The following is a 20,547-nucleotide window of genomic DNA, read 5'->3' as shown; positions in this document are numbered from 1 at the left end:
TTGAGCCTTGCTCCACTAGGGATCATTGATTATAATTTAGATTAAAATAACTAAATTTTGTAGTTTTGGATTTTAGTGAAAATGGTCGGATTTTACTGTTAAAATTCAAACCTTTATTAGTTGACTCCCTCACGCTCGAGTTGACATAAGGAAGAGCAACTTTGTCACCGCCTCAATCAAGTTTACATCAACAATTCGGTTTGGAATCCAAAATATCTATTCACCATCGAGCTGTAGAATGTAATCCCCTCGAACTGTATCTGAAAAATCTTCGCCTCCGGCCTCGACCATAACTCCGGAGATTCAGGAGCAAAAATCAATTTCCGATACTCACCCGGATACGGTTCGGCACAGCAGGGATAGTATTTCTCGTGACGTTCCGCCGGCACGCCCAGAATGTCCCACTCCACGCTAGGGTAGTACTCTCGCAGGTCGATGCCAATCTTCACCATGTTGTCGGAATTGTTGAGTTGATTTTTATGCTTCAGATCGATCTGGAGGAGATAGGGAAAGGAGTAGAGAAAGAAAAAAAAAAGATATTCCCATTCAGTCAGCTGCACATTGGCTTACAATTTTCTTCTTCTGAGAACATCCTAACATATGAATAGTAGAAGATATGAGGTAAGACGCCGACCGAACGACACGGGCGGGAAACTGTAAAGCTTACAAACATTCCAGCACAAGCACATATTTTCCGGACGCTTTTCCCATATGAATCTTTCATTCATTCGTGTCAGTAGTGGGATGGAATGTTTCATATGAAACCGCAATTGACACATGCTGACATGCGATCGTCAGCAAATTGAGATAGTTCGGCTCGGATTCATTCCCGGATTCGGAAGCTAAACGAACTGGAATATCGAAAAATGCATTTATGTGCAACTGTGTAGCAGAAACGGATTGAATTGGTACTTCCTCCGAGAGCTTCGGCGTCTTTTTTTTTGGTTATTTCCAAGGGAATAGATTGATTTGAACCGAGGAAACTTGACTGCTCACTTGAAATACACATGTGGTTTCAATTTCAATGCATTTCTTTTGTTTTCATTTTGCATTCTAGAAAAAACATTCGAATCAATTCCTTTAAAAACTAAATATTCACTTGAGTTTTATTTTTAGCATCGTTTAATTATTTTATCGTAATGTCGCACCAGGCTGTTGGCAATACCAATTTTAGGGCATGTTCTGTGCGAATTGACCCCATTCGGAGAAATGGCAGCCAATCCTTCATGCCCCAAAGATCGGAAACAACTTTTAAGAGACGATGATTGTCTATTTGCGGAAAGCACCGGCATCTTATTGAAAATGTGAATCCTACTCTTCATGATTCAATTTTTTCTCAAAAAAATATTTCTTATTTTTTTTATAGATTTGTTCCCATGCAAATGTAATAATTTTTGTTCAAGAGGAAGGTAAAATTCATATATAAATCATGAAAAATATTTTATAAGACTTTTTGTTGTGTGGTACATTGGTTGTTTGAATGGGTTGCCAGGTGCCCAAATTTGTTTGTGAAACACAGACTTTTGACCAACTGTCCAGACATTGCTCTCAAAAACAGATTTTGCCCTGATTTTAGCTGAGAGTAGGGTATTTCGGGGGAATTAGAGTGTCTATTTCCCGGTCATTTTCCTGTTCCCGGGAATCGGGAAATTTGGTGGCCTGTTTCCCGGGAATTCCCGGGATCCCGGGAAATATTCAAAAACATGTAAAATATATGCACTTCGATTCAAATATACATAACTTATCGAATCTTTTGTGCATACAAGCCCATAATTCATAATGTTTTAACTTATTTTTTATTAAATAAATCAAACTGTTTTCAACAATGATAAATTAAAAACAGTCAAACGAACTATAAAAAACCTGAATATGTCAAATGAAGAATTCATTCATGCAATTAGGGGTTAATTAAAAAAAATCTTTTTATTTGTTCGATTATTCCAACATTTTTTCGTTTTCTGAATATTTTACATATTTGCTCTGCATATGAAAAAAATACTTTGAATTTTTTTTATTTTTGAGTTTTCAAATTCATTCGGCTTTCGAAGCCAGAGTAAAACAAGTGCATAAATGCTAATTTCGATAAAACACAATCTGCCTACCTCCTGCGCTATTTTTCATATATTTTTCAAAGTGTTGTGGGGTTTCGTTAAATGAAAACGATGTGGAAATACATATAATCTTTTTAAACTCATCTATTTTAATAAAAAATAACGCACCAAATGGCTGCCAAATGTCTACATTTTCAAAAAAGACAAAAAAAAAAAGGTTTCAGAGGCTGTCAGGCTTTTCCAGAGAAATAATTTCATACATGTCGGGAATTCCTGGGAATGAAACTATGATTCCCGGGAATCGGGAATTCCCGAATTTTTCAATTTCCCGGGAATTCCCGCCCGGGAACGGGAAATCCCGGGACGGACACTCTAGGGGGAATATGCACCTGCTAAGGATAATGACCGAGTATGCGGAATACATAAGCTGAGCAGTCGAATACATTACGACATGTTCTTCAAATTTCTTTCTTCTACTCATATTCTGTCAATTCAATTTCTTTTTAATGTAAAAATTATGTAAATATTCGATTTTTTACAAAAACTTTTCAAAGCTACCGTTGAAATAATTGGATATTGAACGCCCCAGTATAGGCAAATGATGATCCAAAAGATTGGATCAAAACGACTCAAAAATAACACAATGTTCACAGCGAAAAAAAATTAATTAAACTTTTTTTCCAAGTTTATCAACACAGAAAAATTTTTAATTTCTGGAAACCAGCAAAATTTTGCTGGTTTTAGTTAGGCTGATTTTCCAGCAAAATGAATTGCTGAAAACGATCAGCTAAATTAATTTCTGGAAAACCAGCAATCTGAAAAATAAGCTTTTTTCGGAAACCTTCTAATACTTGGTTCAAATTTATTGGTTTTTATCGCTTTAATATTATTATCCCAAAATAAGGAATATCTGCATTGTTTTGTTTCATTTAGATATTCATTTTATTCATTCCAAACTATAGTTTTGGAGTGAATAAAATGAAATATTGACAATTTTCATGTTTTTCAGCAGCTAGAAATTCTATCGCTGATGAATCTGCCGTGGCGCACTAGCAGCTGCGTTTGGTCATTCTTGAAATATTATCACGAATTGATTATTCTGGAAAATATGAAAATTTTTGTCAGTTGTATTGTAAATTTCAAGCAATAGGATCTACTTACAGATTAGTCGAGTCGAGTACAGACATGTCGATTTTTTCAAGAAAAAACACCGAACTGACCGAAACTACATGTTCATGATCGTATGAAAAGAACAAGTCTCCAATTTGACAGATCGAGTGCTGATTTTCCAGCAATTCGAATGGTTTGCTGAAAAACCAGCAAAATAAATAATGTTAGCTGGTTTCCAGCAAAAATTTGGATTGCTGATCATTTTCAGCAATTCTTTTGCTAGAAATCGAATCAACAATTTTCTGTGTACATGAAAGCAAACATTTCTTAGTGGACAAATGAAAATTTTTGAAATTTTTTACTTTATTTTGAACTGTGTAGGTTTCAACCAAACTTTTCTGTTGCTTTAGACGACAAATTTAGCGAACCGATTCGTTTTTCAGAGCACGTATTTTGCTCAAACCCGATCAAATGTTGTAATTATTATGCATTCTAATGATATTTTAGGACTTATCTTAGAAGAGGATTGATATTTCATTTCGATGTGGTATCTGGTGATCCGGTAATTATTTTTATTGAAATTGCAAGGTTTTGATTTTTGGAATACATTTGTGTAAGAAAAATACACTAAACACTTCGCAAGTCTTCAAAATGAACCAAAATATAGTTGTTGGCGTTTTACCCCGCAAGGGCATTTTGGACGCATAGAATGAATTCCTCATATCTGAGTTGTTAATCATTAGTACAGTAAATGAGGACAGACTTTTAAATGAAATAAATAAGAAATTGGTTGTGAATATCCGATGGAATGATACTATGAAATGAAGTCTAATTTCGTTGTCTGGTGCCATCTCCGCTTAGTTTTAATATATTCTAAAGGACTTAAAACACAGAGAACAGACGTACAAGCTAGCCCACGCAACTTGTGTAAAATTTTCAACGATCCTATTAAATCAATTTTTGTTTTTTGGCTGGGCCACCAGATGTCTCCAAAAAAAAAACAAGAGAACTATCGAAACAAAACTGAGAAAAAAAAAATTCAAATTTCTGGTCAGTTTTGAACAGGTCGTATGAACTGTTTGGCATGTTTCAAGAAAATTGCTGTTATAGTTTCGAAACACTTTCGCCCGGTTTCATAATTTCATCAAGCTAGAAGTGCTAAATTTTGTACAGTAGGGATTCAACAGTGATACTTGAAAGTAACCCGCTTTGAGATGTTTCTAGAATCAGTTCTGATGGGTATGGCTGATGGTTGAGAATGTTCTTAATTGACTAGGTATAGCCGATTCGTCCACTGACGATAACCGTTCAAATAGTGCAAAAACTTATTGTAAAACTGTTAGATATTTCGACTGCCTCAGTAGTGCAAAAAAAAAGAAACAGTGAGTGTGTGAAACACCTTTGTTATTTTTAAATTTACGTAACGTTTCGGGTTAGTCTGGAGGACATCTGATGATGGGTGAAGAAAAGTAACCCGAAAATTATCATAAATTTAAAAAAAAGTTGTTTCACTCACCGAAAAAAGTCAATAAGCAAAAACCGTATAAAATAAAGGAAATGCTATCCAGTCAAAAGTTACTCTAATTGCCTCTATCTAGTAACAAATAGAACCCGTCTATTTTAGAGTGGCATTAGTTTAATTATAAATGAGTTCATATATGATTACGCCTTTTCTAAAACTGAGCACTTGATAATTTGATTTGTAACTTTTGAACGGCGCAATAGATGGCACTTTTTCAAGTCAATTTTCAACGAATTTTTTGGATGTCAGCATTTGAAATTTTACACACTTTTTTGAAGAGTTCTTGTTCGAGCTTGTACGTCTGTTCTTATTTATTTACATAGTAATTCCTAAAATTCACTCGGTCCATGGCAACCGTTCTCCAATTTTTCGGGCATCCCACGTTCGCCAGATCACGCTCCACTTGGTCTAACCACCTTGCTCGTTGCGCCCCCGCTCGTCTTGTTCCTACCGGATTCGTAGCGAACACCTGTTTTGCAGGACAGTCGTCCGGCATTCTCGCAACATGTCCTGCCCAGCGTATCCGGCCAGCCTTCACCACCTTCTGGATACTGGGTTCGCCGTAGAGTCGCGCAAGCTCGTGGTTCATCCTTCGCCTCCACACTCCGTTCTCCTGTACGCCGCCAAAGATGGTTCTTAACACTCGTCGCTCGAATACTCCGAGTGTACGCAGGTCCTCCTCGAGCAATATCCATGTCTCGTGCCCGTAGAGAACAACCGGTCTAATGAGCGTCGTATACAGGTTACACTTCGTGCGAGGGCTAAGTCTTCTCGACCGCAGTTGCTTGTGGAGTCCATAGTAGGCACGACTTCCGCTGATAATTCGCCTCCGGATCTCACGGCTGGTGTCATTGTCTGCGGTCACCAGTGAGCCGAGATAGACAAAGTCTTCGACTATCTCCAGCTCGTCGCCGTCGATCATGACCTTGTTATTACTGGACAAGCGGGTTCGGTCGGTCTCGGATCCGCAGGCCAGCATGTACTTCGTCTTGGACGTATTAATCATCAACCCAATCCTTCCTGCTTCGCGTTTCAGTTTGCGGTAGATCTCCTCCACCGCCGCAGATGATCTGCCGACTATGTCAATGTCATCGGCAAAGCAGATAAGTTGACTGGATCTGTTGAAAATCGTGCCCCGCATTTCGCCCACCGCTCGTCGAATAACACCTTCTAGCGCCACGTTGAACATCATGCAGAATAGACCATCACCTTGTCGAAGCCCCCTGCGAGATTCGAATGAACTCGACAATTCACCCGAAATCCGCACACAGCACTGCGTTCCATCCATCGTCGCCTTGATCAGTCTAATCAGCTTCCCGGAAAAGCCATTCTCGTCCATGATTTTCCATAGCTCGTTACGGTCGATCGTGTCGTATGCGGCTTTGAAGTCGATGAATAGATGGTGCGTAGGGACTTGGTGTTCACGGCATTTTTGGAGGGTTTGCCGTAATGTGAATATGTGGTCCGTCGTAGACCGTCCCTCCATGAAGCCGGCCTGATGATTTCCCACGAATCTGTTTGCTTGCGGCGTTAGGCGGCGGAGTAGGTATCGGGACAAAACTTTGTAGGCGGCATTGAGGACAGTGATCGCTCGGTAGTTCTCACAGTCCAATTTGTCGCCCTTTTTGTAGATGGGGCATATTACCCCCTCCTTCCACTCCTCCGGTAGCTGTTCTATGTCCCAGATCCGCACTATCAACCGGTGTAGACAATAGAGTTGTAGACAATAGAGTTCAGCTGCGATGCCATCCTTCCCAGCCGACTTGTTTCTATTCAGCTGGCGAATGGCTTCCTTAACTTCACTTCCACTTCGTTGGTAGTGGCTCCTCTTCGTCGTTGGCTACGCCGGCGATGTACCTTCCCCCACCGTCTTGATCTCCTGCATGTGTGCCGTTCAGGTGTTCATCGAAGTGCTGCTTCCACCTTTTGATCACCTCACGATTGTCCGTCAGGATACCCCCGTCCTTATCCCGGCACATTTCGGCTTGCGGCACGAAGCCTTTGCGGGATGCGTTGAGTTTCTGATAGAACTTTCGTGTTTCTTGGGAACGATGCAGCTGCTCCAACTCCTCGAGTTCCTCCTCCTTCAGGTCGGACTCGCTGCCTCTTCCGCTGTTGGTGATTTTCCACATTTCGACGGGTGCCTCTTTGCACTACTGCCGCCCGCGCGGCATTCTCTTCGTCCATCACCCTCCTACACTCCTCGTCGAACCAGTCGTTCCGTCGAGTTCGCTCCACATAACCGATGACGTTCTCAGCAGCACTGTTGATGGCTGTTTTGATGGTGTCCCAACAGTCCTCGAGAGGGGCTTCGTCAAGCTCGCCCTCTGCCGGCAGCGCTGCTTCGACCGATTGCGCGTAGTCTGCCGCGACCTCAGGTTGCTTCAGTCGCGCGATATTTAACCGAGGCGGGCGCCGGTTACGCGTGTTGTTTACTACGGAGAGTTTTGGGCGCATCTTCACCATCACCAGATAATGGTCCGACTCGATGTTGGCGCCCCGACAGGATCTGACGTCGATGATGTCCGAGAAGAAGAAGGCTGTCGATCAAAACGTGGTCGATGTGTGGTTGAGTTTGGTACGGTGATCTCCAGGTGTACTTGTGTGGGAGGCGGTGCTGGAAAAAGGTACTACGTACGGCCATTCGTTTGGAGGCGGCGAAATCGATAAGTCTGAGGCCGTTTTCGTTGGTCAGCTGGTGCGCACTGAACCTTCCAATTGTCGGTTTGAATTCCTCCTCCTGGCCGACCTGAGCATTGAAATCCCCGATGACGATCTTGATATCATGTTTTGGGCAACGGTCGTATTCACGCTCCAGCTGCGCGTAAAATTCGTCTTTGTCGTCACCGGTACTTCCGAGGTGAGGGCTATGCACGTTGATAATGCTGATGTTGAAGAACCGGCCCTTGATTCTCAACCGGCACATTCGTGAGTTGATCGGCCACCACCCGATCACGCGCTTTTGCATCTTTCCCATCACTATAAAAGCTGTTCCAAGCTCGTGTGTGTTGCCGCAGCTCTGGTAGATGGCACGACCATCTGGGTACGTTCGTACCGTGGAGCCCTTCCAGCATACCTCCTGCAGCGCTACGATGTCGAATTTGCGGCTCTTCAATTCGTTGGAGAGCACGTGGGTACTGCCCACAACATTTAGAGATCGGCAGTTCCATGTTCCAAGTTTCCAATCGCTAGTCCCTTTTCGTCGCGTGGGTCTTTGCCGATTTCCATCCAAAATTTGTTGTTCGTTGTTCGTTGCTTATGTTTTTTTGTAGTCACAGGCTCGCAAGGCCCGCAGTTAACCCCACTATCTCGCAGGAGGACCGTCGTGATGTTGCTGTTTTGGGTCCCGAACACCACCAGGACGTTGTTGCACTCCGCACGCCGCCCCTGACATGGAGAACAGACGCGTACGAAGCCCCCTGACTCAGTCTGCATGCGACCAAAGCATCCACCGGGGTTGGGTACCCGATCTCCGCTAAGATTGCTCGCCCCCCAGCTAGCACCACGGGGAGGTAGAGAATCGGAGTTGCAGACAAGAGGTGATATGACCACTACCCTAGGGTTGGGTGTATGGGGTCTCGAGTTGCACATTGTCTACCGTTCACTAGCCAACGTCTGTTCTATGTGCTTAGAATCGCACCCCAACAATATGAGTATTTGGAGAAAGAGCTAAACTTGTCGAATTCGCTAAAAAGTCGAATTCTGACGCCATTTTGAAATCCAAAATGGAGCCTTCCGCTGAACTCTAAAATACTGTAATTGACTAAAAATCGCATGAAACTCCCTCAAAATCCTATTGGGTGAAAGGGCTAACAGGTAGAAGTCGAAATTTGCTATCTGACATCATCTTTATATCCAAGATAACAGGTTTCGATGAAATTTTAATTACTGATAATCACTGAAAATAGCATGAAAGCCGCACAATATGGGTAGGTATTGGGTAAAAGGGCTAGAAGAAGTCGAGTTTCTCTCGAGCCATCTTTAAATCCAAAATAACGACCTCCACTCAACTTCGAAATGCTGTAATAACTGAAAAGAGGTTTAATGCGCCTACATCCATTTGGCGAATTTGCTGGCAAAACAACATATCTATTTAATTCATTTTGAGGATAATACGCTTTGAACATAAGGCAAAAAAGAATTTTAGGAATCTACCAAATAAAAAAAATTAAAATTCATACAAGGTTTTGATACCTTTTCATGTAATATTTTGACTTCTAAAAATTATACGTAATGAAGCCCTAAATAAAAACTTGGGAGGTTTTTGTATTTTACCCAGATGAACATAAAAAATGCAGAAAAAAAAAGGTTTTACGAAGGTTTAAGAATGATAAAAAGTGGAATAAGAGAATGTTTCTGTATGATACCATCATGTTTGTAAAATGCCTCTTTCCTTAAATTACAGTAAAAATAGAAAAAAATATGATTTTCTAACTAAAACTTCTAGTCTAAACCCTAATCAACACATTGAGAGAGAATTGAAGACCTTAAAACAGATGCGATAAAAGCAAGTCTACTTTGAAAGAGAAAGAGGGTAGAGCAGGGGTCGGGGAACTTTTTGAATCATTACCCCAAAACATTTTTATTTAAGTTGATATTACCCCATGACGAAAAACGTATCCGTAAACACGAAGCGAGCTCTCAAAGCGTGTTATTTGAATGCCTCAGGGAGAAATATTCACTTCTGCATATACTGCTTAATCCTTTACTTTAGAAATTAAACCAATAAATTCATAAAATAGCAAAATGAAAATTTACACCTTTCACTCACAAAATATTCACTGTTCCCCCAAGAATTTCACATTTACCCCCTTTGGGGTAATTTACCCCGGTTCCCCGACCGCTGGGGTAGAGAATTCATACAAATAATACATACATTTTGCCATAATTAAAGAACTCATAAAACTTAAAAATAATACAGAAAAAATTTCAGATCTTGAAAAACAAATTTAAAGATAAAGTTTCTCAGAATAAGATGAAATTATCTTATTATTATTTAAAAATATACAAAAAAAAATTTAAATAATTTTTACAAATATGATTTATTTTTAGAAGCACACCGGGTCAGTTAGTATTGTATATACATCTAGTCTGTTTCAAGCCGTCCCCACTTACCCTATGTAGGATCTGAAACCAAATCGTGTCTTTTTCTACAATTATGGGATAGAAGAGAAGTTAATTCAACGTTCTGCATTAAAAATTTGAAAAAACAAAGTGCAATGTGTTGTTTAAACAGCCATCGTCTCCGCCTACTCCGCGTCTTCACTTATCCCGCGTCCCCACATACCCCGATGTACCTTATGTATTTAATTTTCAAAATTGTCAGGTTTTGTCAAACAAGTATATTGGAAGGGGAAAGTATTCCTAAATGCGCATATTGGGTAATATGCGCATTAAACCGCTGCAAGCTTTATATGGGAATTTCAAATTCTTATATTTTTACAACTTTCATAACTTATTTTGGTTATTTTTGCTGCCAGAAATAGCACTAAAATATTGGAAGCGATCCATCCAGACCTGAATTAGCGCAACGAGTTTTAATTTTGTATGGAAATTTGTATGGGAAAACAAATTTTTTCATTCAAAAATCGCCAGAGATTTTCTGAAAGTTCCAAAAAATATTTCTTTGGATGAAAAATGTTCCTTGATTCTTGCAAAACATTTCATGTGAACAAAGCACAAACCTTAATTTTATCCCAGAAAAGATATTCAATGTTATATAAAATTTTGCTTTTCAATCCTTTTTTTTAAATTTTATCGGTTTTGACAGCTTTTTTGAAAGCCGTATAACAGTAGGATGGAAATAAAAAATCTCAAAAAAATACTTTACATTGCCAGAAAATTTATTGATTAATATAGCCTTTGCAAAAACATTTCATGCAACTGTTAATAGCTGTAGCAAGCAAAGTTTGCCATTTTTGAATATTGTTCAATGGATTCAGATTTTTTGTTTTGAAATGGTTATAACCTTTTTCATGAAATTCTAAGCTGTTTGTCATGTTTGCAAAAAAAATGAAGCTGAAGAATAGTCAAAACCAAAAACCAATGACTGACTTCATTTCAAGTTTATTTGAATTTTCTGGATGATTTAATGTGTAAAAATTTCTTCTTCCATACAAATTTCCATATCAAATTGAAACGCGTTGCGCTAACTCAGGAATCAACCAAATCATCTCAAATTTTACACTGATGCTTAGTGACCCAAAAGGCATCGAAAAAACATATGGGAGCAAAAAGTCATTTTTTACAGCGGTCTAATGCCCATATCTGCCCGGTCTAAATGCCTCTATCAAGAAAAAATAGATGCGCCATAAACATATTCTACTTTTCATCATTGAAATATTAAATCTACTATCAAATCACAACCTTACAGTGGAAATAGAAGAATCTAATACTAATCTGATAAAAATATGATATGAACAAAATATTACCATGAAATATGGACATATGGCATCCTGCAAAAGAACAAGTGATAAATATCTAAAATTTCGCCAAAATTTTAGCTTTGACGTTTGCTTAACATCAGTTTCTACCATTTGCAATTAAATTTTATGAAAATACTGCAAATTGAACTGTATTTGTAGCTAGCCTGTTGGTTTCGAAAATCGGTTATTTTGACTTCTTTCAGGCCCGTGCGAAGGACCCGTTCATGGGGGGGGGTTTCGAAATTCAAATTTAGCTAAAAATAATAATAATACCAAAAATACACAACTAACAAGAAAATAAATTCAAAACCATTTTTTACTCATAATTATCACACAAACTCAAAAAATTAATAATTTTACTGATAAAAAAAATCAAAATTTCCAAAACAAATCACAATGAAAGTTTCAAATCGATTATATTTTCGGAAAGTCAATGATAAACTTTCAAAATGATATTCCTTAGGCTGAACTAGAAATTTACATCAAAATAATTTTTAAGCAGTTTAGTTTTCAAATTTGAAATAAATATTTCCATTACAAAGAATAAAAAGGAAAATCTGAATCCTAAAATAAATTTCAGTTCAGGCCATGATAATTGTTAGGAAATGACAATAATTTTTATTTACTATTCATCTTAGTTGACATTTCTTTTCTTCATTTTCAACTGAAGGGTTGATTGAAAAAGTCCGCTGTAGTGTTTTGAATTTAAAAAAAATTAGTCGCGATTAGAAATGTGAATCAAGTTTATGGTTTTAGAATGAAAAAAAAAAATCAAAATTGATAAACATAGACAAACTTATTTCTTAAAATTTAAATAGCTTGTCTTTAAAATTCGATAAATTTATTTCAAAATAAAAAAACTGTACTATAAAATTTGGTTAAATAATTTGAAAATTTAAAAAAATATGAAGTTGAAAATGATGGAGTTTTTAACATTTAAGAAGGATATGTTTTTTCAATAAACACGACTTACGAATAAAAAAACTTATTTATAGAATTTAATTGATAACTCAAGGGAACATGTTTTAAAGATTGATTTGGTAGATTTTAGCGTCATGAACTCGAATCTTTTGTCAAATTTGAACTATTACATTTAGTTTTGATTATATGAACTTTCAAAATGTCTCAGTTTTGAGAGAAATCACCATTGATAACTGTTTAACTATCAAACCTACATTTGAGAAGAAATCATTCTGATTTCGTTTATTATATTTCATTCAAATAACAAATAATATTTTGATGATGAAGATGATGCATGTTCTAAAAAAGTAATATTCAACAGTTTTAAAAACTTGAGAAACATATCATTATAAGAAATTTTGACAATATTGTCAGAACCAAATTCCATTTGGCTTAAAACTTCTTTACAAATTCGTTAAATGAGAAAAATAAACCAATAGAAAACTTCTATATCTTTTATCGCAGAACTTAGTGACAAGTTATTTCAATAACAAAAGCTGATAAAAAAAACTCCATATTTTGATTCAGGACACTCAAATTTGTCAAAATTACGTTTTAAATTTTTGTCCTGTGTATCCTGTCCTGTCCTGTTGATCAAGACCTGCTCAAATGTGGTATTTAGAAAAACAAAAACAATATTAAATTGAGACTGAAATTTTTTTCTTAAACTAAATTTCATATCAGCATAACATTTTTTTTTTGTCTTTATTTAAGAGGTTTTCAGCCACAGGCTGGTTCACCTCTGGGATATATATAACATTTTTAAAGACATAAATAATTCTATTTCAATCTAATTTTAAGTAATAAGGTAAAGGGTATCAGATTTAAGATTTTTTTTGCTAATTCTGTGAGAGTAAAACGCTTGTAACATGGTTTCCAACTTGTCGATGTATAAGATTAGTGTTCAATTAATTAATTTTGAAGTTAAAATGGTTCGTTTCAAACTCTGTTCTTGTTTAGTTACACTTCTACACTAAAGACGAGGTAGGGTTCTTGTAATTCAAGTTTATAGTTTTAATGAAAAAGATTAATCAAAATTTACAATTAAAAATTTGTATCAACTCATGAACGTGATATCGTGTCGTAAAATTAAATGTCTAGTCTTGAGATTTAAGACTGAATTCCGCCGGAGGCGAGCCACATTTCTGACTTGCGTGTTTACACTTATTTTTAAACACCTTTTTTTTCGATTATACGGTGGAAATTTTACTTGGAAAAAATCACCATGGGGGGGGGGTTAAACCCCTAAAACCCCCCCCGTTCGCACGGCCTTGACTTCTTTCATTATAACATTATTTTCACAAAAACTGTAAGAGATTTTAACAGGAAAATTGCTCTAATGTAGATTTATAAAACATTTCATTGTAATTTTTCGACTCCTATCTATTGGAATATGGGAGAAAATGAGTATTCTCTTTAGTATACGCATTTGACACATTCCACCGTGACGTGAAATCGCTTTTCCGGACTTTTCTGCACTGTCATCATTCTAGAAGTCAACCAATTTACTTGAAAATGAAAAAAATTGGAGCAAACGGTTCCAAATTGAATTTCCTTCATAATTAATATAATTTTGTCATTTTAAAATTTAAGTTGTTTTTGTTGTGATTAATTACTTTTGTGACGTGAATTCACGCTAGAATTAACCATTTCGGACTTTAGTACATACATCTTTGATTTCCTGTTCTCTCTGTGGAAATAGAATATCGGTGTCTTCAAATGAGTTGTAGAGAAAATTACCCACAATTTGATGTACGTAACTTCTCAATTGAACTACAACGAACGAAGTTATGCTTATTTGAAGTTGTGACGTGAATTCACTCAGTTCAAACAGAACAGTGTAGTTGACTGAATTCACGTGACGAAATATTAAGTTATACTGTGGTTATACTGAACCATTCTTTGGAGTCTTCAAATTTTATGTACACTTTCAAAAACGATATTTTGTTGTTCCGACTTTTATAATCATAAATTTTCAGTATCTGCACCTAACTTTTTCCTTATTTTGATTGGCACTTGAATAGCAACAAATTGAGGGATCATATGTTAAAATTACTACTGTCTTCATTTGAAGATTCACAAAAAAAATATTTTTTTTTCAATCTTTTTGTATTTTTATTTAAAAATAATGAACTTATTAAAAAAATCAACTAAATTATGCTCGATTTGTAAAAATCCGACCTTCTGGAGGGTCAAAACAGCTTTCAGAGCACATTTTTCATATAAAATTTAACAAAAAATCAAATTTTGTTACGTGAATTCACTCATTCGCGCTGTTGTAACTCAGCTAGATTCCAACCGATTTCTATAAATTCAAGAGTTTTAGAATTGTCTTATCATTTTCAAAGAAAATCTCATTTTTTTATTTAAAAAAAGTCAGAGTTTTCTCGTAAAATTAAAAACTTCCCTTTTTTGTGACGTGAATTCACTCATTTGCGACTGTTTTTGTTTTTTTTTTTTTTTTTGTGATGGTCCCACAGGCCCATTTGGGTCCTTCCTCCACCCCATACGCTTCTTTAGGAGTGGGAGGGACGGTTTATCCTTAGGATAATATGTATTGTTTATTTATTTTATCTATTTTGTACGACTTATTCGTCTTACTCCCGCGTATGTCCATCACCGTACAATTTTCCATCTGATGCTTCGTCAGATCTTCATCACTATTATATGATCCTTTTTAGGATTAGTCTTTTTATATGGTCTGTTTTATGTGATTTATTGTCAACCTCTTAAAAATATTCAAGTTTGAACTTTCTTTGATGTTCTGTGGTAGGCTGTTATACATTTTCAGTCCGTTGTAGAACACAGAACGTTTGGTCATCTCTCTTTTAGTGTATGGTAATCTGAAGTCTTGAGCTCTCCTGGTATTGTATCCGTGTATGTCCATTCCGTACTGCAGACCGTCCAATAAATAAGATGGTAACATTCCTTTCTTCATTTTGAAGATGAAAATCAAGCTGTTGTAAGCAATCCTCTGTTTAACTGACAACCATTGTAACATATCAAGCATAAGAGCACTAGGAGTGTATCGGCTGCATCGTATCACCACTCGCATTATCTTGTTTTGTATTCTTTGCAGCCGCTTTGTCTGCGTATCTGATGCATGGAGCAATATTGTAGCGCAATAATCAAAATGTGGCATAATTACAGATTTCACGTAAATAATTTTCGACCAGAAAGTCATATATCTGCTTATCCGACAAAGTATTCCATATTTCATGGCAATCTTCTTAATAGTGTAGTCAATGTGAGCTATAAAATTTAACTTTTCATCTATCTGTACTCCTAAGTATTTGACTTGATGTACTCTTTCGATTGCAAAACCATCAATCAACAAGTTTGAACACTCTCCGATTTTGCGATTACCAATAATCATCCAGTAGGTTTTATTGAGATTCAGACACAATTTTCTCTGTTTCAGGAAATCTGCAATATTTTTTAAATCAGCATTTGCTTTTTGTATAACAAGTTCTAAATCATTACCGCTCCAGTAGGAGACCGAATCATCCGCAAATAGTTTTAGACGACCGTATTGTAAACAATGTATCATGTCATTGATGTACAGTATGTACAGTAGCTTATGCAAGAGTTGACTACAAGAAAAGGATGCGTTAAGATTTCAATATGAATGAAATTATGGAATATTTTGTTCGTAAGAAAAAAATATTGGTTTTTGATCAATAACTTTTTTTTTCTTTGTAAGTCGATCACTTAAATGATTTTTTTTTCAAGTTTTATTTCTGTAACTTGTGAGGTCATTATATTATTTGAGGATATTGTCTGTGAATTCGTTAAACATATTTTTTTAATTTATTTTGTTAATCTTTCTTCTTTGTAAAGACCTCTTAAAGTCCTCTGCTCCATTTATGGTTGACCAAGAACGAGCGCCCCGTAGCAAGGTGGCATAGTCCATTTGGTCAGTCGTTTCTAGGCAGAGTGGTTACAAATTTCGCTGACTTTGTCCAGTCAGTATCGATGATGGCCAAGCGGCGGTGGCGGTGGTCTCCAGAATGGGCCATAAAATAAAGTGGATTCTCTCGCATCGGTTTCTGGTTGCCGTTTTGGCCATTCAGCAGCCGGAATACTGCATGGGACCAAGGGTTTATGATATTCGAAGGTTGCTGGCTGGCAGTACAGCGTGTCGTTGTGTCCCACCCAGATGGTTTCCCGGTGGGGCCTTTTTCTCCGAGACCTGTTTTGTTAATTTGCTTCGACTTGGCAGCAGGTTTTTCATTTCGGTCTTTATTTGCTAAACGAACACGTATGCATCTTATAAAGGTGGGAGCCCTAAATTCAGGATGAATGCTGAATCGTGTTAAAAAAAAGTGCTGAAAACTGCCATTGCGTTGGACTATGGAATTCGTTTTGTTAGCTTTAAATATATGTAGGTGCATATCAAACTTGTGGTTTCAGTCAATGTTCCAATTCGTTGTGTAAAATAAATATAAGTTACTGGGTAGAAACACTAGTTGTTGAACAGGTCCCAGGTCCCAGACACTAGTAAAACACAAACCAATTAAAACTATGATATATAGTAGAAAGTTTAAAAAAACTCGTTGTGCCACTGTTGAAGCATTTTCTACCTCTGTTAAAATTATTATCAAGAATTTCTGATTTTTAAAGTCACAATTTGCGAAACAAGAATATATCAGCACCAACATGTGGAAAGGGTATTCAACACAAAATATAGGGTCCGGCAATTGTACTGCTACATTACTTCAACAGTAATTATTTCGTTGCACACGAAACAGTATTGAACGACCCCTCGTCGCTATATTTACATTAGATAAGGCTTAGCAATCATTGGATGTAAGTGTTACTTTTGTAATCAGGTGTTATCCGGAAAAATGGATCTCGAACAGAAACGTAGCGCTGTGGTTGCCTTGTTCCTAGCTGGCAAACGGTAGAAGGAGATAGTTCACGAGCTGTCTGATATAAGTGTGTGCAGAAGTTTTGTATACCGTACAGTTAAAAGATATCTTGAAACCGGAAGTGCCAAAAAACGGTATGGTGGGGGACGCCGACCTACTGTGGTGACACCTGCCATGGCGAAGATTGTCAAGAAGCGCCTTAAGAGAAATCCTCGTCGTAGTGCCACTAAATTGGCAGAGGATCTCAATATATCGGATCGAAGACTCCGTCGGATCCTGAAAGATAAACTTCAGACCTATCCCTTAAAGATCCAACAGGTTCAAGACCACACGGTGAAGCAGAAACAAGAACGGGTAAAAAGAGCGAAGGCGCTGCTGAAGAGGGCCGCGGAAGGAAGGTTGAAGAATATCGTGTTTACCGACGGGAAACTCTTCACCGTACAGCAGTTCGTTAATAAGCAGAACGACAGAATTTGGTTGCTAGACAGATCACGAAGCCACTCGGCGACAGAAACCAGTATCTGTGATGGTTTGGGCCCGAATCACTCGTGATGGCCGGACTCCGCTGGTTTTTGTCCCTGAAGGAATGAAGATCAACCAAAATACATATCGGGAACAAGTTTTACAGAATGTCGTCGAACCGTGGGCACGTCGACATTTTGGTTCCAGGGATTAGATTTTCCAACAGGACTCGGCGCCGGCTCACAAAGCGAAGTAAACCCAACTTTGGATTGCGCAACATTTTCCAGAGTTCATTTCGAGTTCCGAGTGGTCGACGAGTTCGCAAGAAATTCTGAATTTCTATCAGATTCAGGTATAAATTTAAATATTATATCAATGGAGATCTCAATATAAGAATAGTAGAATAAATTTCGAACCATGAAAAAAATCACCTATGTATAATATTTGAATAATGGAGTCGGTGTGGCAAATTTGAGATGATTTTCTAGGTGTTAGAAGTTCGGTTTCAGCTACCAAGTAGAATGGACGTGGTTTTAGTTTGCTTAGTGAAAACAGAAAACAAAATGGAACCCAATCGAGAAATAACTCTGAAATTCCATTTTGGAATTCATACGCAGAACGACGAAGTTTTTAAATTTTTTTTCGGAAAAATAGATGGAGGTGTGGTGATCTAAGCGCCATGTACCGGGAGGACTTCAGTTTATTCGTAAAGTTTCAATCAGAAAAAAAATTGCAAATGGCGCTGGTAAGGCTAGGCAGTCAGGTTATCTTCGAGTATGCAGCAGGATTAAAATAAACGTGATAGTTTCTGTAGCTAACGGAGCAGTCAAGTACCGTCAACTGGGGCAACATGCAACAATTTTCAACTTCAATGGCTTCTAAAAAACTTATGTTCACAGTTAATCGTATCCTTTATGCATCAAAAGTTTTAAGGATGCTGGGGCATCAAATTGGCGTAGTTGAAAAAATTATTGGTTTCTTCAGTTATTTTTAATTTTCTAAAAACATGCGATTTTCACCCTCCTTAGAAAATGGGGTAACTTGCAACAAACTTTGTTTTTAATGAAAAATCTTATGAACACGTACGAAAATTCATAGTTTTTAATATATTTGCGATGCCTTAAAGACCATTACGCATGACAACACCAATTGCAGTAGTTTTTGGGTCTGTAAAAACAAATTTTCACATTTTTTCTGAAAATAAGGATGCTGCATACATTTAGGGGCTATATAATACTACGAAAAATTCTGCAAGCTGAAATCATAAAAATAAATGTTTGGATGAATGAAATTTAAATGTTTACAAACGCGTGATACAAAACATTCATATTCCAACACATGGAAACGAGATTTACAAGGTATTTCTTTGACTTGCATTTTGTTGCATTTAACTCCAGACACCTAATTGAATTTTAAAAATATTCATTTAAAAAAATTGGGTGATTGTTCGAAAAATATTTTTACTCCAACAATGTTGGTATAACATAAGGAAACCTGTAAAAAGTTTGTAGGCAATTTTATCAAGCCGATCCGTCATACTGGGTAAAGTTTTTTTCGACTTCAAAACATGTTAAAATTTGTACATTTATTGCTCGATTTTTCAAATTTTACATAAAAATAAAAAACTTAAGACAACTAGCTTAAGATGCGAGAAATTATGTCATCATCATTTTGTTATCATTAAAAGATAACTTTATTACAATACATTAAATAAAAAATTGATTCAATGTAGTGTTATATAAATGTTGCATCGAACCCCGCTGTTGCATGATGCCCCGTTTGACGGTACGTTAGAATATTTGGCCTTCCACCGGAAGTAGAGGACCAGCAAATATGTATGGTTTTAAAAAGGTACGGGAAAATCCAACAATTGGTTAGTGAACGATATTCCGCGGACTCTGGGTTCCCCATTCTAAACGGGGTCAGGGGAGTGTACATGGAAATAGAAAATGAGTTACCTGCTCAACTCCAGATCCAATGTATCAAGGCAAGAATTCATTTTGATGGCGGCCTTTGTGTGTGGGGCCTTGGATCATGTGAGGATTCATTGTCCCAAAAAAAGAAACTTGAACGTTAGGCTGCTGGATGTGAAAGAAAACGGTTCATTTGCAAGTGTTGTGGTAAATGGCGTTGAAACTGCAACAGAATTTAAAAAGAATTCGACAGACGCTGGAACACCGGAGAATATTTTAACTGTTTTGGATACAGGGAGCATTCAAAAAGCGGCCGATGTCAATACTTAAGGGTGATACGGTCAAAGTTTGGTCAAGAGAAAACGCGTGTAAATCGGTGAAATCGTTTATTTAAAAAATCAAATTAAATTTCTTTTTTAAGTTTAATTGGTATAAAATTCAGGAAAAATATTCAGTTAGGCTTTCGCTTTTCCAAATCCGAATTGCCGGGCCTTACGCTTAACCCCTGCCATCAGATTTTGTACAGCCACCTTGTCCACCTTCTTCGCCACAGAAAGCCAATTTGCCTTGAACTGCTGCTCGTCCTTAGCAGTTTTTTTGGTCTTCTTTAGGTTCCGCTTGATAATAGCCCAGTATTTCTCAATTGGGTGGAGCTCTGGCGTGTTGGGAGGGTTCTTGTCTTTGGGAACCACCTGCATATATTGCTTCGTGAACTTTGACAGTTTCATGTGCTTGAAAATATCTGCTACCTTTCTCCTTCCTTTTGCCGTATAAAACTTCTGTCCCAGAGACTGCTTGTAGGCGGCTTTGACGTAGGTTTCGTCGTCCATTATCACGCAGTCAAACTTCGGCAACATCGTCGTGTACAGCCTCCGGGATCGCGCTTTGGCCATCGTATTTTGTTTATCATCGCGATTTGGGTCACTACCTTCTTGTAAGTCGATAGTCCGGCTCGTTTTTTGGCTCGATGCACGGTTGTAGACGATACACCCAGCTTATTTGCGGCATCTCGGAGAGAGAGGTTAGGGTTTCGCTTGAAACTACCGGCAACTCTTTTTGTCGTCTCAGTGGCTTCCGGTTTTCGATTTCTCCCCGATCTAGACTTCCTGGCTGTCGACAAACGTTCCCCAAACACTTTAATTACATTTGTAACGGTTGATTTAGCAACTTTTAGCGATTTTGCCAGCTTTGCGTGCGAGTAGCTCGAATTTTCGCGATGCACGAGCAAAATTT

At 37.4% G+C, this 20,547-nt stretch overlaps 1 protein-coding gene across 1 annotated transcript in view; it reads right to left on the bottom strand.

Moving 5' to 3' along the window:
- The window catches only part of LOC129758005 (acetylcholine receptor subunit alpha-like 2), a 205,091-nt gene that overhangs the window by 41,558 nt on the left and 142,986 nt on the right, over positions 1-20,547 (bottom strand). The window contains exon 5 of the mRNA XM_055755424.1: positions 335-494. Coding sequence (XP_055611399.1) covers positions 335-494 — 160 coding nt within the window. The remainder of the gene's footprint in view (positions 1-334; positions 495-20,547) is intronic.

Source organism: Uranotaenia lowii, chromosome 3 (genome assembly GCF_029784155.1).
Source record: "Uranotaenia lowii strain MFRU-FL chromosome 3, ASM2978415v1, whole genome shotgun sequence".
Taxonomy (NCBI): domain Eukaryota; kingdom Metazoa; phylum Arthropoda; class Insecta; order Diptera; family Culicidae; genus Uranotaenia; species Uranotaenia lowii.
The sequence above is the reverse complement of the archived record's forward strand: the minus strand, read 5'-3'. Positions and strand labels throughout refer to the sequence as shown.